General features: G+C 39.8%; 1 protein-coding gene across 4 annotated transcripts in view; it reads right to left on the bottom strand.

Moving 5' to 3' along the window:
* Nucleotides 1-26,684, bottom strand: part of grik2 (glutamate receptor, ionotropic, kainate 2) — a 294,971-nt gene extending 268,287 nt beyond the window's left edge. For 3 of the 4 annotated variants that reach the window (XM_041989097.1, XM_041989095.1, XM_041989099.1), the window contains exons 1-2: nt 26,611-26,684; nt 23,893-24,303 (exon numbers count right to left, since the gene is read on the bottom strand). In XM_041989097.1, coding sequence (XP_041845031.1) covers nt 23,893-23,998 — 106 coding nt within the window. In that variant the 5' untranslated portion in view covers nt 23,999-24,303; nt 26,611-26,684. Of the gene's footprint in view, nt 1-23,892; nt 24,457-26,610 lie in introns of those variants that run through there. The other variant, XM_041989096.1, reaches the window with a different exon arrangement.
* Nucleotides 26,685-27,205: the final 521 nt, after the last annotated feature.

The raw sequence follows: 27,205 nt of genomic DNA on the forward strand, positions 1-27,205 counted from the left end.
CTATCCATCCATCCATCCAGCTATCCATCATCCATCCAGCTATCCATCCATCCATCCATCCATCCATCCATCCATCCATCCAGCTATCCATCCATCCAGCTATCCATCCATCCATCCATCCAGCTATCCATCCATCCATCCAGCTATCCATCCATCCATCCAGCCATCCATCCATCCATCCAGCTATCCATCCATCCATCCATCCATCCATCCCTCCCTCCATCCATTCATCCATCTATCCATCCATCCATCCATCCATCCATCCATGAAATCATGAAAACTTTTCAATAATATTGTCTTCACATTATTATTCAGTCATATTTATCTATAAACAGCATACAGATTGAGCTCTACTTGAGAGCCACCAGCGGTGCGGACACCACCTCACTGTTAAATCTGAGTTGGTATGTTTGTCCAAACGTTTGACTGCTATTTTGTATAATATTTAAAATCCTAATTCTCTGAGTTATAATCACACAGTTTTCAGATGAACTGTAAATTTAGATATAATTTTTTTTCTTTATCTGTTAACTGTCTGTCTAAATGTATTATTATTATTATTATTATATAAACTTTTACTTTGTAGAGAGGCACACTGGATTCATACTCTCAACACAGTGGAACCTTATGGTATTAATGAAGGACTGAATGTTTCTTTAAAATCTTGCTAGATTTCTCTGAGCTGATGTCCTTTATACGGCTGTCCTGAAAATGGTTTTTGTATTTTTTTTGTATATGTTCTTCGGTTTATGGTTTGTGACATGCTGTGCTCTTTTTTTATCATATGAAAGTTGTTGGGAGTGCAGACTGAACACGGAGGAAAGCTCCACCTTTTCTCTGCTTTGACCAATGGGCTTGTGGCATGACTTCACTGTGGTTCTAATGAACTCTGTACACGTGTTTCAGATTGTCTTTAATTATCTGCCCTGTTGCTGTCTTCACTTGTGACTCTTATGAAGACACGGATGGTATTGAAACTTCAGTCTCCATGAAGTTTGCACAATGAAGCTGAAAATTTCTCAGAGCTCCAGCCCTTACTGAGTTTTGCAAGTTATATTATTCTTCATGTTTCCTTTATTATAGAGCACTATGTTTATGTATGTATCCATGACAACATTGGGCTAAAAGAGAAATCTTTTTGTCCCAATGGTGTTGCCATCCATCTCGGAGCCTCCACATGAAACACTACATGTAGATGTGTTTTTTCTTTTTTTTTTTTTTTCTGTAAGTGACTTTATTGGACTGCAGCATGCTCAGAAAATCAGCATGCTCACCAGGGGTTGTGATCCCTTTGATGACAAGCTGGGCCAATAAAAATCTGCAGTCATTTGACATGTAGCTGGAAGGGGTCCAACCCAGAACAAGCAAGGTGGACCTGATAAAGAGTCTGTAGGGGTCAGATGTGTTTAATTCTCAGCTTTTACTCAATCAAACCTGGATCAACATCAAATAAATATTCAAAATATATTTTAGCTGCATCACTGCTGTAAAGGTATTTTAGCCACCAATAATGTTTTCCGATGAATAATGAAGCATCTACATTCTACAGAAAGACACACACTGGTCCTGTTTTTCCCATAAATCCCCAGTCTCTGAATCTCCTACAACACTGTGATACATCTGGAGCCGCTGGCAAAGTACAGAGTGACATGCTGTTCTCTCCTGTAGTAACCTGCAGTTTGCCGGATGCTAACGTCCCCAGCAGGGACAACACTGAGGCTTACATCCAGGACACAGAAAACTCCACTCACAGCAGACAGGCAGGCAAAGAACTCTACATCATCCTTTACTGGGCAAATGGGCTTAGTCACAGACATATGTAAATGCTCCCTCAGCCGTGCTCACATCCCCCCTCTCAGCAGGGAAAAACACGAACCTGCAAGATGTCTAAAGACTAAACCAGATAAATGATTCACACACAGAAAAATACACTTTTTCTCATCCGTGTAACATAAGTCAGATGTGTTGATAGCAACTATGTTGTATTATCAGAGGAACAGTGAGAAACATCAGCCTGTAATGTACACCGGTAGTCAGAAGCTAGCCCAACGGCTGATAAATGGCCAAGTGATGAATACCACCAAGTTCATGCTTCTGTGGTTTCTAAATGTACCAGCTGACTGCAGATCTGGATCTGCACTGTTTGCTCCAACTGTATTCCTAGAAAACCAACCATCTGAAAGATGAGCACCCTTGATTCCAATCAGACAGCCCTAACCTTCCAATGATAATGGATCCATACATCATCCATTCATCCAGCATCCATCCATCCATCCATCCATCCATCCATCCAGCATCCATCCATCCATCCATCCATTCATCCAACATCCATCCATCATCTGTCCATCCATCCATCCATCCATCCATCCATCCATCCATCCATCCATCCATCCACTCATCCATCCATCCATTCATCCATCCATCCATCCATCCATCCATCCATCCATCCATTCATCCATCCATCCATCCATCCATCCATCCATCCATCCATCCATCCATTCATCCAACATCTATCCATCATCTGTCCATCCATCCATCCATCCATCCATCCATCCATCCATCCATCCATTCATCCATCCATCCATCCATCCATCCATCCATCCAGCATCCATCCATCCATCCATCCATTCATCCAACATCCATCCATCATCTGTCCATCCATTCATCCATCATCCATCCATCCATCCATCCATCCATCCATCCATCCATCCATTCATCCATCATCCATCCATCCATTCATCCATCCATCCATCCATTCATCCATCCATCCATCCATCCATCCATCCATCCATCATCTGTCCATCCATTCATCCATCATCCATCCATCCATCCATCCATCCATTCATCCATCCATTCATCCATCATCCATCCATCCATCCATCCATCCATCCATCCATCCATCCATTCATCCATCCATTCATCCATCATCCATCCATCCATCCATCATCTGTCCATCCATTCATCCATCATCCATCCATCCATCCATCCAACGAGTAAACCAGTAATAAAGCAGTTTCCATGTTACCATGCAAACTCTTTCTGTCAGATTGTTTTCATTATTTCTCTTTGTCATATTACAAACAAACATGTTACCCAGTTTTCCACCTCAGTTGAAAAAATCCTTCCCTGATCTAATTATGGTGAAGCCAAATTACTGGTTTGAACCCTGGCCTGGGACCCCTTTGCTTTAATGGTTAATAAAAGTCACTAGAGCCACAAAAAGACTGTAAATGACATGACAATGCAAAGCTCAGTACAAAGACAAACCTATATCAATATCCTGGTTTACTGCAAATACAAATACATGTCTGCATCAGGTCACACATTAAATACACAATTACTGAGCCATGTTGCTAAGAAATGTAGTGTAGGTTTCCATGGGAACTTGTAAAGGACTCCATTAATTAAAACTGCCAGTTTCAATCCATGTCCAGCTTTTTCAATTAAGGTAATTGTATCTCACAGAGAAATGGGCTGTATGCTTGTTAAATGAGACCTTTTCCATATATTTTACTGTTTAACAACTCCTCCTTATTTAAATTGAATACATGATTAAATTAGCCAATTTAGATCTATGTATGAACAAATATTCCCCACCTGAGGTAATCTGCCATGTTTAGCCGACTCTAACACCTACAGTATGTCTCAGGAGGAACTGGGTGGACGACCAATGAACAGTCAGCTAGAAAAAAAAGAAGGATCCTAGCTGAAAGTGAGAAACAGGAAGCAGAGGTCTGGATAATTTCATGCACTTCCAACAATGTTCCTGTTTTTCTGCAGCAAGTCATGAGAAAATTAAAGCCTTTAAAAACATGAAAGTAGAAATGCCAAGAGATTTTTCCATAAGCAGTAAAACAGGATGAATGTAAGGAGATGGTTGATTTTAAAACCCAAGCAATTATATGAGAATGTAAGAAAAGCAGGAGAACAGCTCCGTCCACTTTGAAGCTTCTGCTAATTTCTCCACTTCAAGCAAACCACACAAACAAGGAGTTACAGAGATTTCTAACTCATCACTGTGGGACCAAAACTCTGGGAGCTAGCAGCCAAAGGGTAGCAACAACACATAAATTATGTCTTACTTTTGTTGTTTTATAGTCAAAGGTTTTATTCCATCTGAAAAAAAACACTGCAAATATTTCTTGCTGTTAGTTTGAAATGAATCATGAAGGTAATGCTTGTTTAGACAAAGACAAGGCGGTTGTGTACGACACACTGTGCCTTCTTCCTACAGTAATATCATATAATACCATTCTCTTCAGTTTGATTTTTAACTTTAAGTCTGTGTGAATGTTCAGATTGAGTCGCATACAGTTGGATTTGGATTAAAATGAATAACCATAGTGATATGTCATTATTAGTTCTCCAGTCTGGTACCTGAGAAAGGCCGTGGTCCATTTGGTGGTTCTACCTGGACAAACCTGTGTTCAAACATCTGCTTAGATTAACTTTTCTTAGTTTCTCCCTTAGTTTCATCAGATATTACTTTACTAATTATTAGGCTAATCCGGCTGCTATCCCCTGATTCAAATGTGATTCTCTCTCTCAATAAAGCCATTTGTATTTTTTACTATGTTCCATATGTTATAGTATGTTATAGATTCTGGCACATCTGTAATAATCTCACATGTCTCAGCTTTTTGTAGAGACCAGGATTAAACATACTGTCCTTAGATGTGAAGATATACTTTATTTATTTTGGGTATGTCATTTCAGATAGGAGGCAGAAAAATGGGCCTCATGTGTGAGAAGTTAATATCTAAAAGTTTTTTTCTGTGTGCAGATTCCTGTGAAAACAAAAGTCTGTTGTCATTTCTGTCTCTTTTCTCTTTGTCCAGCTTGAGGCTGACAGTTGAAATTTTTATCCCCTGATCACAACCAAACACCATTAAAGGGTCAGGGTGAGATTATTCCACCAATTACCAAGTTTTTAGAAAACTGGGTTCCCTATTACAAGCTTCAAGTAGTTTCTTGGGGTGACCTGTTCACTCTCCCGTCACAGTACAAGTATTCACTGAAAATGCTGGATTTTTCTGTGGGTGAATAAAACTAGAACTAAACTAAATGACATTAAAGGACACTTTTCACCGAGGAAAGCACCATTTACTTATTTACAGCTGTAAATGACTAGCATGTAGTGTTCACATGCATCATTTGTGTGGAGCTTAGTTTAGCAAAGTGCAACAAAACTGAATCTGGGTCACTTTGTAGGTAAAATACACAAACATGAATTCATGGAGGAAGCACCTACAGTATGTAAATGACTTCTGAGAAATCTGCTGATGAAGATGAGTTAATGCAACTAAATGTGCATTTTCATTAGATTTGGTAAAAAAAAGTGGAGTCTGGAGTCAGAGTCTGTGTCTCGGTCACCTCTGAGGTGCCTTTAAGCATCAAATCTTTTACTCTACCGGTGAGGGCTGATGTTTCTGATGGGGAAGATTAGTACAAATCACATCTGTGTCAACCACACTGCTGCCTTGGCGTTATGTGCAAATATCCAAAAACATGTTAACTCCAAAACAAAGAAGAAGGAAAAATATTTTACAGCATTACACGAAGAAATAATCCAAATGAGATTCATCCTGAAAGCACTGGTTGTCCAAACACGTCTTATATCAGGAGACCGGCTCTGACAGAAATCTGTTTTATATTTTATGCTTCTGTATGCAGATGTCACAACTCTTTGGTTTGGCTCAACCTATTCTCACTCCAGCTGTGTCAGGACTACTTGACAAACCATCAAGCCTTTGGGGCCACTTTTCACTTCATTGTGGATGGAGTAAAAAGCAAAACATAAACATTTTTTGTTCAAAATCTCATCAAACAGCAAGTGAAAGTGACTGAAAAGAAAACTGGAAACAGGAAATGATGCATAAAGGCTTGTGTTTCACTCAGGTGTCCAGTTCCCTGGTCAAGTTTTAATTAAAAAAAAAGAAAAAAAATATTCTTGATTATTTCCCCCACCACCACCACCACCACCACACACACACACACCCCTCCATCCCTCTCATTTTTTTCTTTCACACATAAGTATTTATGAATTCTTTTGTGTGCTCTTTCCTTCCACCCACCATTTCCCTTCTCTTTAGGAGCTTGCTGCCTAAAAGCGACGAGGCTTGACTGAGATGTCTTGGGAAATCATGGCAGCTTCCCACCCACTGTACCAATGCAAACTCCCATGAAAACACACACGCAAACACAGTCTGAGCAAACTAAACCCAAATCAGTCAGTCGGGAGTTACGGTGAGCTGATGTGTCAGTTACAGATTTCCCCTCTGAGACACTGAGGACTCATCAGGAGAAAAAGCACAAAACATACAACAAAATTATCCCACGTGCAGACTTTCAAAGTGTGATGAGAACAGCGAAAGAAAGATGGCATTCAAGCATCAGCCTGTAGACGTGATGACTGAGCTGTATTTAAGTGTTGACTCAGCAGATTGTGGCATACTTCCTCCAAAACAACAACTTTCTCTGTGCATATATTCCCTGTGGATTCCTTCATCCAGTATCTATACCTGCTTTACCCTGTTCAAGGTGGCGTGGGGTGGGAGCGTATCTTAGCAACCACCAGGCAAGAGGCAGGGTGTACCACCGGCATCTCGTCAGTCCATCACAGGGCCAAAGAAAGCAACCTCTCTCTCGTATATAGGTTTATTTAGCGTGAGTGCTGATCATTCCTAAAAACCAAACAGGGAGTTTAAAAGCGACTAAAAAAATTTGTCATCTATTCTACAGTCATTTAGCAGACTGTATATATCTACACTGAAAAAGAATCTACAATATCCAGTTTTGAAACATGGCGAAATATACAGAAGATTACAGAAATAGATTCTATATTATTAACACGTCAAATGTAAAATAACTTGAAAAAATTTGTGAAAATAAATAAAATTTATATATATATATTTATATATATATATATATATATATATATATATATAATTTCATTCATTCCAGCTGAAGGATGCAGGGAAGCTGGACTCTTTCCCAGCGGTCAGCAGGTTAGAGGCAGGTACACCTGAAAAGGTCACCAGTGCATCGCAGGGCCAACACAGTCAGCAACCACTCACTGCTAGGGAGAATATAAACCTAAGATGCATGTCATTGGACAGTGGAAGGAAGCCAGAGCACCTGGAGAAAATCCACGCATACACGAGAGAACATGCAAAGAACAAACTCCACACAGAAAGGCCACTGTTTCCCTACTCATTACATCAAATTATCTTCCATTAAGACATCATCTTCACTGCCTTTTTCAAATTATATGCGCTGTATTTTACCATGCATTACTGCTACATGTTTTTAAGCAAATGGAACAAAAACACAGCTAAAATGTTGGCAATCCAGTGATGAAGTAAAATAATACGGCCCATGTAACTTGGTGCTGGAGACACTTGGCTCCTTTGTTTAACACTGTAAAAAATTATATTTGAACCAAGTTAAATTAAACATTTAAATCCATATGAAGTGACTGAAATAAGTCAATCCAACTTAAGTTTATTTAACTTTATGCCAGACTTACTGAGATCATTTAATATCTTTTAAATAAAGAGTCTAAATTATTATGACTCGATTTCATGGAAAATCAGTTGAAATTATTCAAGTTGTTCCAAATAAATTATTTGATTTATTCCATAATAAATAATTTAAGATTCACATCACACTTTACTATGTAAATCAAGCATTTTAATTGTAGAGTTTCACAATATATTTTAGCATCTAAAATGGGTGTATTTTACTGCAGAAAGACCTGTTGGGACAAAAGCATCCCATATTAAATCAACCAGCTACTGGATTAACTCCACTGGTAGGTGGTGGTGGGTTTCCTACCTGTACCCTCCACCAGGCTCAGTTCCAACTTTCACATTAGATTAGACCAGAATATCTAAATATGAACACAGGACATTAAACACATAACACCAAACGATCATGTAACAAACCTGCTGAATATGTATTTTCCTCAAGTCTTTTTACTAAATGATCTGAATCGATCTGACTGTCGATTTGAACTGATTTCATAAATTAACTTGAGTATCTTTACATGATGTGTGTCTTTAATGGAAAAAACACAGTTCAGTGAGGACTGATAGTACAACATTAAAGAAATTAAAATGCTAAAAACTCAAAGAGAATCAATCATAACCATTTCTAATATGTCAGAATGTTTTCTACTGTAATAGAAATGTTACATCAGCATTATAATCATTACAAAAAACTAACAAAAAATGCTTCAAAGATATTATAATAATAGTAAAACAAACAGTTTTGGTGAGCCTGTGAACAGTGACTGAGGACTGATGCAGACGTCGTGTTAACGTCTCTGCAGCTGCACTCATGGAAAAAAGCCTCCTTCTGAAATCTGTCCACACGCTTTCCAGATGTGACTGAAAGCAGAGGAAAAGCCCGTCTGTGTTCATGAATGACATTTCCACAGGTATGAATTGTGAATTACAGAAAGCAGTGACCTCTCCCCATCTAGAACCACGGGGAGGTTGTGTGTCCCAGTCTGGCAGGTTCACGTAGCGACCAGCTGATCCTGTCTGAGAAGTCAAGATGAGCTGCACAATGAAAACCAGTTTCTGGTCTCATCTGATCTGCAGTACATCATCATTTAAGAACTGCGTGCCTCCTCCTCTCCTGTCCAGAGCTGAGCCTGACCAGACCTCTGCACAGCAAACACACTACCGCTGGATTTCTGAGACACCTGGCAGCAGACTCATCATGTGGATGACACTTCAATAAAAATACAAGCTAATGAAAGAACCTCCCTGGCACTGAGGACATTATTGACATATAATCCCAGCCCCTGGGAAAAGGAAGCCATCATTCTCCATCCATAAGGCAATCTAAATGGCCTAAAATTTTAATATGAGGTTTTAGAGAATTAGATTTATGGCATATCAGCAAAAACTTCAGCCAATTGACAGATAAGAGCTGTACGGTGCAGAGAAGAGCCGGTGCTGATATTTGTCCCTGTGGCACTGCAACCTGCCATTGATTTTCCTGTAGGATTATTATTCTTCAGAAACTCCAGGCAGGAAATGAGCTGGAGTCTACCTTCCCCTCAGCAAGATCATTCTAATTCATAACCCCTTCCAAATGAGTTATTGACTGGGAGAGCATTCTCTGCCATTCCTAATCACAAGCTTTTACTTAGAATATACAGAGGTCTGGCTTCCTAACACCAGTCTGCCAAGCAGGCGGGGTAAAGAGACATCTGGACGTCGCAGCTGTCAGGTGATGGGACTGTCTCCTGTTATTAACTGAATAATATGTTTTCTGTTTAGTACAGTAGCATCAGTGACCATTGAACCAGTTATGTTGAGCACTCAACACTAATTTGGCCTCTGGAGACTGTTGGACCAACCAATTAATAATGAAGCAACAACGAGGCTATTGTTAAAGCACACTTTAAGGTTTTAAACTAATTAAACTTTAGTTTTAATTAACTCATTTTAAATTCGCTTTAACATTAAAGCAAATTTAACTTTATTCATTTCAACTTCGCACTCAGAAAAAAGCAAGAAAAAAATATGTCAGCATCTTTTTTTTTTCTTTGGACGATAATATTAAGAATTGATGTTTCAGTTGAGATGACAGTAAATAGTACAGCAACAATAGTGAAATGGTCAAAGTTAGAAACAGTAATGAGAGAACAAACACTTACTGTTGGGGTTACAGACCTAAACCGAGCCGTAGAGATGAGTCAGGCAGGTTTATCACCACAAAACTTCATTAAAATTTTTAAGTCAGTGAAAGTTTTGCTTTATAAATAAAAGATCTGGCAATAAAATGGTTAAAAGTAAATTCCCTGAGACGTGTGAAACTGATTGTGTGATATGTTGTCGCTAAAATGATGTATTAATGGCCTCAGCTATCCTCAAGGTCCTTTTGTTTTTCTTCAACATTTTTTGTCTAAACTATTATCTATAATCTATTAATTTTCTTTTGTTACATTTTTTATTTGTTTTTCCAAAAGTCTGAGTATGGTCCCTTTTATCTTTGAACTGAAGACAAGTAGTGTTTTTGTTTGTTTCTTTTGTTTTTTCATTTCATCAAACATTGTACTTTGAAGTTACTTTACATAAAATGCAAAACACCACTTCTTTGGTCCCTTGTTTTGAACCCTTTTCCAAGGAATAATTGTCTGAGCATTAAGACTTTTAGATCTGAAAAAGAAAAATGAATGTACTGTTTGTGATATGTGATACCATGTGATGTCAGAATTATTGTAGAGCATAAAGTATCCAGCAGGGGGCAGATGACAGGTACCAGATTGTATACAACAATGTTTGCAACAAGCTAGTTTTTACCATAGGGAGATGAAATAGGTTAATGGGTTAAAACAACCTTGTTTTGTATTTCTTTGCTCCCAATCAAGCAAACTTGACTCGTCTTTTACTGTTTCCAGTCAGCTCTAACCTGGGTTTAGTCCCTATGTGCAGATAAAAACAGCTCAGTGAAGCATATAGATAAAAAAAGCATATAGATGACTGTACTTATTTTAACCTATCCAACAATCAATCAGTCTAATGAAGCTATTTTTCTGTGACTGTCATGACTTGATATGGTTTTATCATTTATTCGAAGTTACCCTCCGGAACAGCTGACTGAAGACCCCGTAGAAGAGTATACGAGAGAAAAGATATTCTCAGGAGAACTGCTCTGTAAATTGGAGACTGTCATAAGAATTAGGGCCAGAATTAGAAAAGCGAGACTGAATCAGGATAAAACTGAATGGAAAAATGAAAAAGTGCTACTTATTTCAGCCACTGCCCTCAAGGGCACAAGGTCATCATGATATCAGGATGCAGTTCTTGGCACACAGTGACTTGCAGGACAAACCACAAGGATATAATAGTCGAAGGACAACGTGTCATAAGACATTCTGGCTCATATTACCGCCACAGTGATACCAGGAATGGATATGGTCATCTCTGTCCTCAGTGTGTTCCAGTACAGGAAGAACAGAGCATCTCTGTCAATGTTAGCACACACTTAAAGTCACCTCCAGCTCAGCCCAGTCAGCATTTATAACTCAGCTAATTACAGTCTCATACACGACATGCCTTATTTGTTAAATCCGACAACTTATAGACTCTATTTTAAGATCAGGGAAGGATGCAAAAAATAAACATTTCATATGGTGTATTAACCTTTTTCATGCAAGCAATATGAACCAGAGAGGACCGGGGCATGCAGCCTCGTGCCTCTCTCAGCCAGAAGAGACATGGTATCTAAAGCCAGCCATATCTGAAGCACACACACACAGTTCACAGGGGCTTAATGCCTTCCCAGCGCTGCCAGCTCCTGCTTTCTTTTCTCCTTCAAAATGTGAAATGATATATATATTTTATTTATCCGTGTAACTGATTTTGCCACCCTGAGATAGTTTGCCATTCCTATAAACTAGCTTTGAGTGAAATATGAATATTTTAAGCAGCTTAGCACTGATTTAAATATATTTACGAGGAGTCTGCTGGCTGTGGGCCAAGACACAGTGTAATGCTCACAAAGCCAGCTCTGCTAAACTTAATTTAACAAAGCTGATAATTCACACTGTCACTAGAAACTAAAGTATAAAATATTCTTCTGCTTTGTCAAGAAAATGAGACAGATATAAGGGGACAAAGAGAGAACACGCTCAAAAAATACAGGATGTGTCATTTTATGTTTCACACATTCCTATTTTTAACTTTAATGTTGAAATTGAGATTATTGTTTAAGAATAAACACATAAGCTGCAAAGTTGACAGAGTGTCTTGGTTGTTGTGCTAACTTAGAAACTTATCCAACACTGTAGGATTAGTGTTGTATAGGTCTAGTGAGTAGGATGCTGGCAGAAATTCAAAATAAAACCAACTAATTATCCACCACCAACCCCCGAACTATGGTGTCCACAACAGAAGCAAAGTCCTGTCGCTTAGAACATTTACATGTCAGTAAACAGAAACAACAAGAAACTAATTATCATGTTCATCTGACCAGGACACACCCACACAATGCAGTTGAAGTTAAAATTACTACATGTATTTGTTCAGCTAGAGTAAAATGGGCCAAGGCACAAAAGTTCTTCTTGCTTTTGGATTGTTGAATCCTATTTCAACCTATTTCCGACGGCTGTCAGGGAGCAAGCACTGAGGATGCTCACCCTCGTAAAACATTAGCACTGCTCTTCACTAATGTTTAAATAAGGTCTGTAAAATGCCCTCTCTGGAAATCTCTGTAAACTGAGAGGAAGGAGAAAAAAGAAGATCTGCAAGAGCTGGTGGAGGTTTTGCTGTGATGATGGGGTATTAAAAGGAGTCAGTGGCGCATCATTTAGCCCGAGTTACCCTCAAGAAAGGATGATATGTTGTCAGCTCCCTTCCAACTCAACAGACATGACTACTGGTTTAAAACATGGACGGTAAAATTAAATCTATATCCTTTTTGGCTCTTTTTCAAAAAGGACCTTTTATATATATCACTCAGTCTGGCTGAACTCTTTTCTAGAGGATTGTCTGTCATTTCTATTAATCAGGATTTTACTGTGAAAAATGTCCATATATATATAGATATATATACATATATATATAGATAGCTAGATAGATAGATAGATAGATAGATAGATAGATAGATAGATAGATAGATAGATAGATAGATAGATAGATAGATAGATAGATAGATAGATAGATAGATAGATAGATAGATAGATAGATAGATAGATATATCTATATCTATATCTATATATATATGTATGTATGTATGTATGTGTGTATGTATATACTCGTTTGCATGCTAAATTGCATGTGTTCATTTAAATGCAGGTACTGCTACTCAGGCTGAGTCTGGGTTTAGAGCTCTGAAGGTGGATCACCATGCAGCTGCAGATGTTAGGGAAATTTTAGGATCTTATGTCTGCCTGCTGCTAATCTGCACAAAAATGGATATGCAAGTTTTCAAATAAATGGTATTAAATCACTATTGAATGAAAGAGCTTTTCCTGCAAAGCATTAACTGAAACTGGCAGAGTATACAAAACTAGACCTTCAGTATAATAACGCTCCAGTTGTGTTGCAGTGAATTTCAGTCTTAAAGCCCGTGCTCAGCATTATTGGTTCTATATAGTTTCATCTTCTAGGGGAAGAACAGGGAACAGATTTTTGCTCATCTGCACATCTGCAGGTTTATGACAAAGTTCATGAACATTTTTCAGCTTAACTTGGGTCATTATCTATGTTTGTATTATGTATGTATGTTTCAGTAAAAGTTCTTCTATTTTATGAGATGTTTTTTTTATTAAATTGAACTTGTTTTCACATGAACAAGTCAAGCATATACACATTCAGCCCTGCTGGTTTTTATTCAGAAACAGATTTGGTGTGTAATTGATTTCCTCTTTTAAATTTATCTGCTGTTTAAGAAATTTCCTTCTTAAGATGTTCCATCAAATCAGATTAGTTTTATCTGATTGAGGTCAGATGCAGTACAGCCAGCGTGTCGCTAATTAAAATGATAGCTTCAATGCTAGCTCCATAACCTTGACTTCTTACGCTGTTTCAAATGTATCTCGCTAATTCAAGCAAGGAAGATGGTTCTGATGTCTGATGGGTCTCTGTGTAAAATGTAAATAAAATTAATCAACTCGAATTGTAGCCCCAGTAGAACATAAACAACATATCAGATGATGAAACTGAGACATTTTACCGTGTGATGGAAAATATGAGCTGATAGCGAATCTGATGGCAGCAAACAGAGTTGAAACAGGAGCAACAAAAGGCTGGAAAAGTAACTGGTACAAAACAGAAACACCTGGAGGAGCATTTGTCAACTAATCAGGTTACCTGGCAACAGGTCAGTAACATGATTGGGTATAAAGGGTGCTCATGGTATCTGTCCAAAACCAGTTCAAAACCACTGCACTGCCCGCTGTGTGGTGGTGAAACCCTCCAAACAAGGCGGTCTCAGTCCAGTCTGTCCTCCTTTCCGATTCTATGATGGTGGAATGGCCAAGTGCCATCAGAGGAGGGTCATCCCTCTTCAGTCTCTTCAGAGAACACCTGCCTGAGGCAAGGTTAACACTCAAAGATCAACAAATAGCCCGAATCTTATGCATTGGGCTGATCAGTGAAACCAGTCACTAACTGACCACTTCAGACGTGTGATTTTGAGCTCACTGACATGTCTTAGACATCATTTGTAGCATGCTACATGTTTTGGGTCAGTGGGATGAGAGTGAAGGTGAGGCCACGATGCTGAGACAGTAAAACACTAAACAAACTAATGTTTTGTTGCATTCTGGCCTCTTGTTTCCACAGTGTTTTGCATGGAAATGTAGTATAAACAGGGCCCCAGATGAAAGAAAGATCACATTTATTCCAAGAAACATTAGTTTAAAATGAAGTTAATCTGCAACAATAAGCAAAGGCAGCATTGATACATTCCTAGGATTACTGTTCTCACTCCAAGACGAAGTGGTATTTTACCAAAAGTAATGTGGTTCTCTTTTAGGAGGAAATAGCCGTTTCCATTTCCTACTGTGTTCCAGGTGAATGTACTCAGTGACACAGTAACACGTCTTGATTCTGACACTTTCTTAGTAATCTCACTGATTATACATATGGCCGTTGAAGATGTGTACATATGCATAATTTATTTTGGGTAATTACATTAATAAAGGAGGCAGAAAAGATGGAAGAAATTAATTGTACAGGTATGTTTCCCACCAGTCTACCCATTGTTACGCTAAGCCTAGCATGGCCAGCTGCAGCTGTATCGTCAGCAAGCAAACACAAAAGACTCTACTCGCTTTTTCTCTCCATAAGAGAGCAAATAAACATTTTTAACCAATCCAGTTATCCTCATTCTGGTCTTCATCGTCATCTCTGCTGAATCTTTAACATGCTGCAAGGATTTAGATGATGATATTTAAAACCTCTTTTCTTAGATGATCCAGTCAGTCTCCTTCCATCTGACTTTTTCTGTCTGAAATGTAATTCATGACCAATAAATTGACTAATTGTTGTTAAATTTAACCCCTTTTTGCTGTCATTCACAACTATTGATCCTTCCTCTGTATGAGCCTGAAACTGCTGCAGTTGATCTGAAATACTTATATGTTATAATATCTGACAGCTGAACAATGGTGGAGGGGCGGGGTGGCCATGGCCAACCCCAGCTAAGTCCTGGCCACCCTACTGGCCACTCAAAGTACCTCATCACAGTCATCAGTTTTTTGTTTTTTTTTTTGTTAGTTTTTTGTTTTTTCTCTTTCCTTCATGCGGAACCATTCCTGCGCTGCGACGGCGCTTCCAGACACTTAAGCTGCGTGTCTTCAGGTCATTGGCACGGTTAGAGATCCCCTCAGAGCGGCAGCTGTCAGATGTGACCCATCAACGAATGATCAGAGGCACCGCTCGCCAACAGGCATGCCATGCCAATGCTTGGGTCGCCAAGTGCCAACTTTGACTTGCTACAGAGCAGTGACAACGTGGAGAGGTCGCAACATAGACATCTACAATAAAAGCTAGACATCTCATCCGCGCTGGCCAATGGGGCCGAACATCCGCGCTGGCGGCCATCTTGCCACAGTTAGCTCGCTCACTCATAACATTGTTTTAATGGTGCATGCGCTTTATAAATAACCATAACTTGCTCGATTTTATAGCAATTTTCAGTGATGACCCTTACTGTGCCTTCTAACAGAGAACACAACTATGCTGCACATTTAAGTTATTTTTCAAAGACAAAAGCTGCAATTTCAACATGTTCAAGAATCCAGAATTATAGCCATGTTAATAACTTTTGTAAGAAACCAAACCGTTTGTAAAGCTTTCAAGATTTCAGCGAAATAAGAGTATTTATGTTTGTCCAGATCACTCACCTCCCCTCAGATACCACAGATCCTTCTGTTTAATTAATGAAAATTGAAAATAATACAGTAGAAAAATAGTGAAAGTTAAAGGTAGAATCCAAAAGTTAGGTTTGAGGAATTTAATATGTTAGGAACAAAGTCTAACAACATATTAAAAATGTTATTAAAATAAAATATTATAATAAAAGGGTGATGAACGCTGGTCACAGGGGCCCCGGTGAAATGTTGCCTGGGGCCCCAGACACTCCAGAATCACCTCTGCAGATAATTACAGGTCAGCTATAATATCAGAGAGGAGACTGTGTATTATGTGTGTGTATGTACAGACTGATCAGACTATGATCAGAAAAATGAATGATGTGTCTGTGTGTCCCTGATGATATGCAGAGAATGAGCTCATAATGCTGCTGAGCTCCATAAACTAAGCTGAGCTTCTAATCTCAGCAAAGTAGTAAAACTCAGTACAGTCTGGCATAAAATGCTACTGATACACAAACTATTATTTAATCTTCTACCACTGTCTGCTTGCCAAATATTGTAGCGTGCAGGCTTAATCTTAGTGGAACCTATACATTGGGGGAGTGGCAGCGTTGTGTTTACAGGGGTGGTCTTGGGTCTGGAGAGCTATGGCCCCAGGTGTGCCAAGAGAGGTGAACCACAGCAAAGCCTTTAACCCCTCCCAACTGCTCTCCAGGCACAAAATATGGCCACCCACTGCTCTCTAGTACACCTAGAGATGGATGGATTTTCTGAATTGGGAGGAATAAAGTAAAAATTATTAACACCATTGTTATCTTGTTGTTAAAGTGGCACAATGTAACCTTCCAACCTATAACTCAGCCTTCCTGACTCGTTCGATGACTCTTCCTGACTCTTCCTGACATTTATTTAGCACATTTCTGGAGCCGTCACTGCCCAGCAGCATCACCATACTGAGAAATTGCACTTCACAACTTTTTTTTCCGGGAAGCTGTGTGACGTTCCGGCTGAGTTTTGCTTTACACACCGACTCACCGTGGAGTGGGACGTGTACGCCGCCCCCAAAATATTACCAAATCATTCTTGGCCACCCCAGTGAAAATTTTCAGGCTCCGCCACTGCAGCTGAAGTTAAAAAGCAATCTCACACCATATGACTTTCATGTCCACATTTAGTAGCTACTTCACCATTCCTACTGTGTGTGTTTTCCTGTTTTAGATAAGTACTTTGGGTGTTTGGCCATTATTCAGACCAGACTGGGTTTTGTCTGGAAACAGATCTGTAGACTTGGATATGTGGCTCATGCAATCATCCTTTCTACAACCAACATACACAGCAGAGTTTTGCTGGTAATGTCATTTAGGAGAATTTAGGAGGTGTGACAGGAGATGTGAAAGGCACAGGACAGTTCAGCAGAATGTCTGTCCAAATATTAAACTGGAAACTTATTATTCCCACAAATCATCCAGCAGCACATCTGATAGAATTGAAAGAACTGCAGTTTTAAACTCCGTTTTCAGAGGGAATAAATGTTAGTAAGCGTTAGTAAGCATTTTGGGGAAGATAAGGTTGATAAGGTTTCCCTCAACTAAATTTTCAGTGTGCAGTCTTCCTCCTACTCTCTGGACATTCTCTCTACAATCTGCTTTAAAGTGTTTTCAGCAGCATGTCGTCTGCAAACAGTCAACACATGAACTTTGTCAGGCTGTTTCGCACAAACCCTGAAAACTAAACTGCTAAAAAAACAAAAACATTTAGACATATCAGTAATAACAGCTACAGGAACATCTCTAACTTCAAATAATAGAAAAAGGTTGTTCATCTTTATTGTTTTGATGTCTTTTAGCCCAGACTTGGACCAAACCACAGAACTAAAACTGTCTTTGTCAAAGTCTTGTATAACATAATCATGGATATCCACTATCAGCCATTTAGGAGCTCTAAGGCCGTGGTTCCCAACCTGGGGTCTCTGGACACCCAAGAGGGCACCCAAAGAGCACAGGGGTTCCCCAAGGCTTTGGCTGTCCAGAGGCAGTGTGACTTAAATGAAGGCCACGTCCACACAGAGACGTGTATTAAGTTTTTTTTTTATCATTTGGGTGTTTCAAGGAGTCAGACAGAATATGTCATTTATGGTGCAAAGAGGCTGATGAAAGCATAAAATCAAACCTGGTTTCAACGTGGGGTGAGTGAGTTAGTTCAGGGGGCCTCAGGGAAAATAGGTTAAAATAGGCTACATGTATCATGACCGAAAATACTGAATAAAGGGAGCCTCACAAAGATATGCAGAACTAATAAAGCCAAAGATTTAGCCACATAATAGCGAGATGGTATACAGAAACACAAGCTTTCCTGGGATACTAAACAGGAAGTAAGTCCAAGAATGAATCCTCCAACAGGGCTTATTCACCTCCATCCATCCGGTTTCTACACCCACTTATTCCAATTAATCCCAACCACTGCTGTGATAGTACCAGTACCAACACAAAGACAAAAAAGAAAAAAGATCTACACTCATACCGGGGTCCGTTTAGAATCACAAATTACCCATCGTAATGGAAAGATGGGTGTGCAATGTCGTTTGCAATAATACCAGTAGATTTTTTACACTAGTAGAAAATGTAGCTTAATATCACATGATCACACATTTCCAGCGCGATGATGACATTTAACTGTGCAGCACAGGGGCGCTCAGGTGAACAAGGAAACATGGCAGAGCGTAGTGCAGCCGTGCAACATACACAATGTTGATTTCAGCTTCTAACAATAAAAAACTGTGTAATCAACAAAAAACTGAGCTTATTAAAATAATTTGGCTATAATACGCTCTGCTATGGTGTTCCTAAAGACACAAACACTTCTGCCGTTTCTAAAGGTCTTACTGGGGGCTGATGGAGACTGATGTCAAAACACAAATCGTCCTTATTCTTCTCAATGAGCTGCACACAGACCCCTCCCCCATCCCAAAGTGCTCACAGGAGGCATGGTGTGGTGTTTGAAATAAGAATCCCTGTCATGAAGCCATGAAACACATACTCCATCATGAGTGCTTATTTCAACACAACACCAGGGGTCTCTCGACACTATATATATATATATATGTATGTATGTAAATATATATATACATACATATATATATATATACATATATATGTATGTATATATATGTATATATATATATATACATATATATATATATAAATATATATATATATATGTATATATATATATATATATATGAGTTGCGTTAATATTTTTAACGCAATTACCCTATGTTCAGCATGACAAGCCCCATACATCCATCGTTTCTCTATTATGACGGCGGGACGTGGAGAGATGGAAAAGATGGCCACTTTCCTGCATGTTTTTTAACTTATCTTGCATTTTGCACCAACATATCTGCTCTAGCATCTCTCTGATTGTCTCTGTGTTTGTTTTATGAGTCATGATGGCTGTCGGTGATCAGCTGATCAACTTTTCTCTCTCGTTGCGTTTGTTTCTGGTTCAGATGAGAAGAAGGAAACTAGCTGTTCATGTTTCACACGTCACATATTTACCCCAAAGTGTTGTTGGCAGGACCTTCTCTAACACAGTAGCTGGCTGGTGGTAGACATGGTTTATACTTCAGATAAGCAGGGGCGGGTCTAGAAAACTTTTGATGGGGGGGCAGGCAGGAGCACGGACCAGGAAAAGGGGCACAAATAAGACCATTTTTAGATCTAGATTTTATGAAATATTGAACTTATTATTACAACTAAAGTGCTCATCTAATGTAAAAAGTAAAGAGAAACAAGTAAAACAAACAGCCAATGGTGTATTTTATCAGCAGGTGTTTACTTTGGGTGATGCTGCTGTAGGTGTTTTATCACTGCTGCACAAACACACTTCAATGATAAAAGAAAAAAGCGGTTTTTGTCCAGATCATCAGTTTTTTCAGAGTTTCTTCATCAATGTCGGCTGTTTAACTTCAGTTGTCACATCTGGTTTTATGACAGAAATTATCACCATGGAGACGGTTGGTGAGATGATGATATATGAATTCTGAGTTATGATCTAGAACATGGTAGAGTGGTATCTTACATGCATGTAGGATGAAAGCGTGAGTGACATTAGGGATTACAAGTAAACAACAAATCAATTTAGAGCAGCAGGAATTGCAGAGGCTTTATTTTTCTGGACGTCTTATGCCAAGTCGAGCTGAGGCTGTCACTTCTTGTGTGGCCAAAGACATCAATATCATCTGTGATATCATTATCAAGATATTTTAGAAGACTACTGTGATAGCATTTTCTGGTGATATTGCCCATGTCTACATCATAGAAGGAAACAGGAATACCTGGACATGGATAAGGAACGAATGCCACACAGAACGACCCCGGCAGAGATTTGAGCCAGCAACCTTCATGCTGTGAAGTAACAGTGCTCACCACCAGGGCTGAGTGCAAAACTGGATGATTTAGATCCTCATCATACACATAAGTTATTGTTGTTTCCTATACGCCACGTGTGAGTTTCATGACAATGGAGAGACAAAGACTGAGAACATCCTGAGACTGAGACCGCTGCCTCAATAATGCACATCAGAACAAAACCTTCCTTATACCTTCAAAGTAATCCACTGGGCAGCCACAATTAGAGTCCCTGTCACCCCCTCACTGTGCATCCCTCCGCAGGAAGATGGTGTGGTCAATTTGTGCATTTTCCTGAGGCTTTCAAAGGTCAGAAGTCAGGTTTCTTACCAGTTATAACAGGAAAACCTGTTCATATGGATTATATTAGGCTACTATTATTAAAATAAGCCAATACTTTTATTATTAGAATTTTGCCTCCTTAACTGCTGGCATTAGATCAACTCCACACTGCATCATGTCTGCATGTACCTGCTTCTAGCTGTACAAAGCAGACTTTGCTCTCTGACACTTTTCTCTCCCTTTTACATTGATGTGCTTTTTGTAATTATTCTTGTCAAAGAGTGATGTGTTTAATATAATCAGTGTCATTCAGATACCCTAATATGGTAGAAAACATGGGGAAATTAGCTAGTTCATTGAAGAAAGCCTGCCATGATTACTTTCGATTTCATGCCTAATGTTCTCCAACCGTAACCACATTTTTCCCAAGCAGCTTGCGTGTCTGTAAATTTATTGCTTATTTACAATTCATGAGCATGAAGCAGCCCAAAGCCCAGAAGATAATGTCAACCGTTCTGTTCAGTTATTGACAGGCAAGCTTCTCAGGGAGAAATTTCTCTCTAAAGAGGGAGTTTTTCTACATTCAGCCAGTAACATTTAGCAGGTCTGGCCCATTAGACGATGACCTTCATGCTAACGCTGAGCAGGAAGGTATCTGGCTCAACCTCCACCCAGCAGAGATCACACACACGTGAAATCATTTATTCAGTGATACACAGAAAAGAAGATGTTGGATGATCAAACTAATCCAGGACATTCCACATGTTCCTGACTGGAATGCTTTTAATGAATTATACTTTTCTAAATAGTAGAAGTGTCCTCTAGCTCCTACAGAGAGTAATCTGCTGTCTGCAGCACGTCCAGCCAGACCGTCCAGACCTGGTAGGTTTCATTTTACTATTTCACTAACCACTGCTTTCACCATCAAGCTTTATCTTCAAAGTGCCTGCTGAGAATGAACTTATGTGTATTAAATTATTGGTGGTTTTCAGCTCTTCGATCACATCATCTAAACGTTGCTTTGATGTTCTATTTCAATCTCTGCTGGTTGAATAATAATCTTAACTACTGAAATCTCATCTCCACGGTAACCACTGTGTAAAAATCAGCTTGAATATTCACAGTCTGAATTGTTTCATCATGTTACTGAACTTCTTCGTTAAGCTTTGGTCACCTATTAACTCTTAAAACTCTAAACTTTGTTTGTTCTGCCTGTTTCTTTTTTACATGTAAAACTTCATATAGATCCTCAACCTTTTTAAACCAGTCAGCATCAGACATGATGTTTCCAGCCTCAGCTGTCAGATTCTGAGGCTAAAATGATGTAAAATGAATGTATGAATAGATATAGCAGCATAAAGGCCGACCAGAAGAAGAAAGCTGAATTTATTACTAACAGAACTTTGTAGAAATAACACACAGATCAACAGTGACCAAACCTTTTCTCATCTCATCGTTCTCTCAAGTCTTTCAGGAGAAAAATATTGTTATTGAAACAAACACACAACAGAAACTATTTCCATGTTTCCACTTTTTCCTCATTTCCAGTTATTCCTGCTACTGTTTACCTGCTATCCTCACTAAACCAACTCCAGCTCAGCTGCTTTGTGGCGCCACCGTGCATCAGAAACGTCTTCTTGGCTTTATTCCAGCCATAGAGGAGCATTATTTTTCTTCTTTTCACACACACATAGAACTTTCTGCTCACTGGTTGATCTTTGACTGCTCCTGATTGGACGTTACCGTCAATCTGAGCTCTCTGATTGGTGGAAAGTCTGACAGGAGAGCTAGTGGAGTTTTAATGGTTAATCTCATATTTGGTTGTGTTTTTTGCTGGAGCCTGTTATGAAGAACGAGGCTTATGGTGGAGGTGTAAAAGCTGCTCAGTGTTTCTCCTTCCTGGATGGAGTTTGCATATTTTTCCATCCACTGGTAACCATCACACACGGCAGCTGGGACAGGCTCCTGGCCCCCTCACAACCTTAAACTGGTTTAAGTCTTTATATATAAAAAAAAAAGTCTGATTTTATTTTTGCATTATTTTGAAAGTTAATTATAAGTAAATTGTATTAAAATGTGCTGCGCTTTGTATCCTGATATGTTGTCTGGTCACAAGCAAATGTTCCAGGGGTTCCACTCAGTCTGAGTCTCCTTCGGTTCAAAAGCAAATTAATATGCATCCACAATATAACCAATGATGATGTCACCACTTTACCTGTCCAGAAGGAAGAAGGTTAAAGAGTTCAAAGATCAGACACTAACAGTGATCCGAAGAGGACATGTGAAATGTTCTTTAAATAAAACAGGAAGTCCATTCACATCTGAAGACCTGACAGCATTAGATTCAGGACATCTGACCAAAAGTGGAAAGATTTATCACTGAGCCTTACTCTGAGTTAGAGATGAATTACCGTAAGCTGGGAGGAGTGACAGCATTCCCAGTATCCCACCAGTCTGGCCATCTATGCTGCTCCATATGGATGTCAATGCTGCACACTTCCACCAACAGAAAAATCAATCTGCACCTCTTCAGTTTGAATTGATGAGTTAAAGCAATCCTCATCGTAGATTTAATCACCACCCATCTTTTATTAATATTCATTTCTAGCTCAAACAATAATAGAAATAAATAAAAGCAATTTAATTATTTAACATAAAAGTGCATCTTCCATAATAACACATCTATTTCTGATGATATAGGTTAATGGAAATATTTATGTGTGTTATTTTTTATTTTCTGAACAATATGTGTGTTTTCTACGGAGTGGTTCAAGTGATTAAAATCTGTTGTAGTGAATAAAATGATTGAACATTTGGTTCTAACACAAGTGAGAAAATTCCTGTACAAGCATTGTATCAAGGAGTTGCATAAATGACCATTTGTTCATATTTTTAAGCTGTTTAGCTGCAAATTGAGCATCAAATGTGATTTAAATCTTTCTTCCAAATGAATAAAATGTTATAATGTATGGACAAGGCAGACAAGGTTCTCATTCCCCATAAAAACACTGACTTATTTTACAAAAACACACCATTTCCTCACTCATATCTGCAACAGACACATCGTGGCAGCTTCACACCTAAAATCACAGCATCTAAACACATGAAAACAAGCTGTTACGTGCGTTTATTTCATAGCAACAAGTTACAGCCTCCTCATCCTCATGTTTATTTTCTTTTTCAGCTCTAGGTCTGTGCCAGCTCTCCATTTAAAGTGCTGTTAGACTTATAAATCTGAACACTCGCAGCAGCGGCTGTTTCTGCTTCACACAAGCGGGAAAAGTGAGTCTGCAGCAGCAACACGCTTCAGAAGGAAACACAAACTTTTAGAGAGACGGGCAGAAAGAAGTAGTGGCTCACCAAATCTCAGGACGTGTGGCATCGCGTGAGAACATCCCACACAGAGTAAGAGCAGCAGTAGAAGCCTGACGGTGCACCTGAATATCAGCAGGGAGGTGATCTTCATGGTGCTTGTGTGGTGCACAGGATTTTTAATCCCTGAATCGGTATATTCCCCGAATTTCTCTCTCTCTCTCTTTAACCCCTGTAATGTGTATTCGGACAGCAGCAGGATCACGGCATGATCTTCACCGGTGGGCTGAGTAACGCTTTCCCCACATCCATTTGGCAAAAGACATGAAAAAAATTACACCGTGTCCAGCTCACTGCGCCAAGAAGAAACAACCTTCGGACTCAGCTGAGGAAGATGATGCTGGAGGTGGTGGCGGGGCATCCATGTTAGGCAGGGAACAGCTTGAAAATATCCATTTACTGAAAGACAAAGGCAGAGATGGAAGAGTGTGAGAGGGCGCAGATCCAGCGTGACCGAGCGGCGGTCCGGGCTGCGCTGCCAGTCCGAGCTCCTCCTGCTGCACTGCCGCACAGCATCTGACGTCGTGCCAACACTAGTGGAATGAGAGTGCACAGGACGGATCGGGCATGTTTCTCCTCTACAGCTTGTCTCACATCACCCTTTGATCTGTATCTCCTGTTCAGACTGTCACACGTCTTCCCCACCTTCCCGTCCCCCTCTCTTCCCCCTGAACTCGCGTCGCCGGCCAGCCAGACGACTCTCCCGGTTTCCCCCTCAGATTTCGCCTCGGTTCTGTCGCCGTCGCCGGCAGAGGAGCGCGCTGTTCACAGCCTTATGAAAACGAATTAAATAATTAAGAAATAAAAAAGAAAAGAAAAGCCATGAAATGTGAAATGATAGCCCGTGTTTGATCGGATCGCTGGAGCGAGGAGAGGATTCAGGACTGGCGCTCAGCCTCGGCTGCTTCTCCGCACTCCTTTTCAATTATTACCCCTTTTATATTTCACTTTTCCTCTCTGCAACCTGTTACATCAGAACCCACAGCGTTCAATTTTCATTTAATCTGGCTCGGAAAGATGAACCGCTTCGGTTCTTATCAGCAACCAGTGAATTCCAGCCGAAATGCGCGGACTAAACGTCCTTCTGGCTAATTTCTCCTATTTTGATATGTAGAGATTTTCAGAAAGCTTTTAAAACAACGTGAATTTGGTGGCGGCCTGAATGTCCACGCATGCTGTTTCTGCGTGACTCCTGTGTGTAAATGTTCACGGAGAGTTTCACTCACATTCTGAAGGATTGATATAATTACATGAACATAATTTCTAAATCTAATAGATTCACATTCTGAACTTCAGCAGACAGACGTGGTCAGGTGTTTATCTTCAATAAAATCAGCTGCCGTCTGATGGAGATGTCAACTAAATCTGATTTAAAATATTTAATGAAAACATTGAGCTCTTAAATATAAATATATTCAGCTTTAATATCATCCGTGATCTAATACATAATTAAGGTGCAAGTTGTGGAAAATCCTGGAGGCCACTGCTGGTGTAGTGGAAGTCCTGTGGAAGTGGCTTCTCCTGATATTTCAGCACCACGGACAGAGATTGTATTTCAAATCTGATCAGATTTTCGCTTCACATCCGCTCCTGTTAGTTATTTTCAGCTTCCGCTCACTATTTGCTTTATTAATAATCCTGTTTCAAATAAATCCATATGATAATACAATTTATGTCTAAAGGTTAAATACTGTTCCCTCCACATCCCACAGCCAGGTTACTCCCCTCCGGCTGCTCTTTGTATAGGAAATAAATATTCAAGCCTTCAAGTTTTAGTGATTGAAAAAGGTTAAGCGGGGCACTGAACTCACCTGATAATTTGATATTTTAGAGAAAAACCTAAATTGTTCATTTGTAATAATTTCTATTAATTGGAGAAGTTGATTTTTGTTTTTCTAAACCAAAACGAGATTAATGTGGGAGGATAAGAAATTCCCTCCGAGTTTAGAGCCCTGATCTGATATTTAAAAACCGTAAATCCAAGGCTGCACGTTTTATTTATTTATTTGTTCGTTTGTTTGTTTGTTTGTTTATCTTTGCATAAATGCGCATAGACGGTTTTTGGTATGCACAATCTGGAAGGTTAAAAAGGAAAAAAGAAAAGAACAAAAAATGAAGACAAAAGCACGGTGCTGCGTGTATTTGTGTGGATGTCTCAAAGTGACTTGTTTTTACATAAAACGTTCCAACTGAGCTGAGAGGAGCCTGTAAACGGACTGTAGGTTAACCTCTCCATCCACACAAAGTTGATTCACAGCTCATGTGTCCGTCAGTTGTTGGATTTAAATCCACGTCTCATCTGTGCGAGTGACTAATTTATTTAGCGGATCAAGACAAAACCGAGAAGGATGATGATGATGAGGAGGAGGAGGACCCCCGAAAAGGTGAGCGGTTCCACTAGGCAGAGGTCGAGCAAAGACTGGGGAGGTCACGTCTCCTCGGCGCTGGATTGTCGGATCTGATCCAGGTCTTCGCGCTTCCAGAACGCAGATGAGGAGCGACATTTCCATGAAAAGATACATTACACTGACCAACTTGACGCTATAGACGCTCAGCGGTCTTTAGACGCGCATTTCAGCGGGTAGAAAATGCCAGGAGAAAGATTCTGTTCGAGTCTCCATCTAATTCCAGATAGACGTGACGCGCCACAGAGAGACGCAACTTAATTGGAACAAATAAATATAAAGTTGAAGAGAGTTAGCTTACCTCGGAGCTGGAGCAGGGGAGTCACCAGAGCAGTACCAAGAAGTTGATTTGTTTCCACGGAAGAGCCGAACCGCTTTCCCTGCACTTGCATCTGGCAGCGCTGCGCGTCAGCCATGGGGGAGAAACGCCTCCTGTCGGACGGTAGGACGCACTGCTTAAAGCAACAACGGGGTGGGGAGGGGGGGTTTGACCAGAGGAACTCGCCCAAACCCCAAACCGAGTCTGAACCTCCACTATCATGATCATCTGTCGGGTCGGGCTGAGGCCAGTGGTCATCCATGCAGACATCGAGACCCGGGGGTGTAAAAGTACTGCAAGGGTCCTGGTCTGATAGTTATAGACTCACTAAAAGGAAACAAACATAATGGCCTCCATTATCGTTCCACCTGGCACCAGACAGATACCACAGGTCAGAGTTCTTCGTTAGTGTGGACCAAACGTTATTAAATCTCTAATGCCCCCCCCCCCACACACACACACACGCACACGCACATACACACATACACAGTTTTCTTTGCTCTACTGTAACAAAGATAATTTTAACCTGTAAAACAATCAAATGACTACAAAGTTTAAGGTAACAAAAAGTGTATAT

This window comes from Melanotaenia boesemani, chromosome 6 (assembly GCF_017639745.1).
Source record: "Melanotaenia boesemani isolate fMelBoe1 chromosome 6, fMelBoe1.pri, whole genome shotgun sequence".
Lineage (NCBI taxonomy): Eukaryota > Metazoa > Chordata > Actinopteri > Atheriniformes > Melanotaeniidae > Melanotaenia > Melanotaenia boesemani.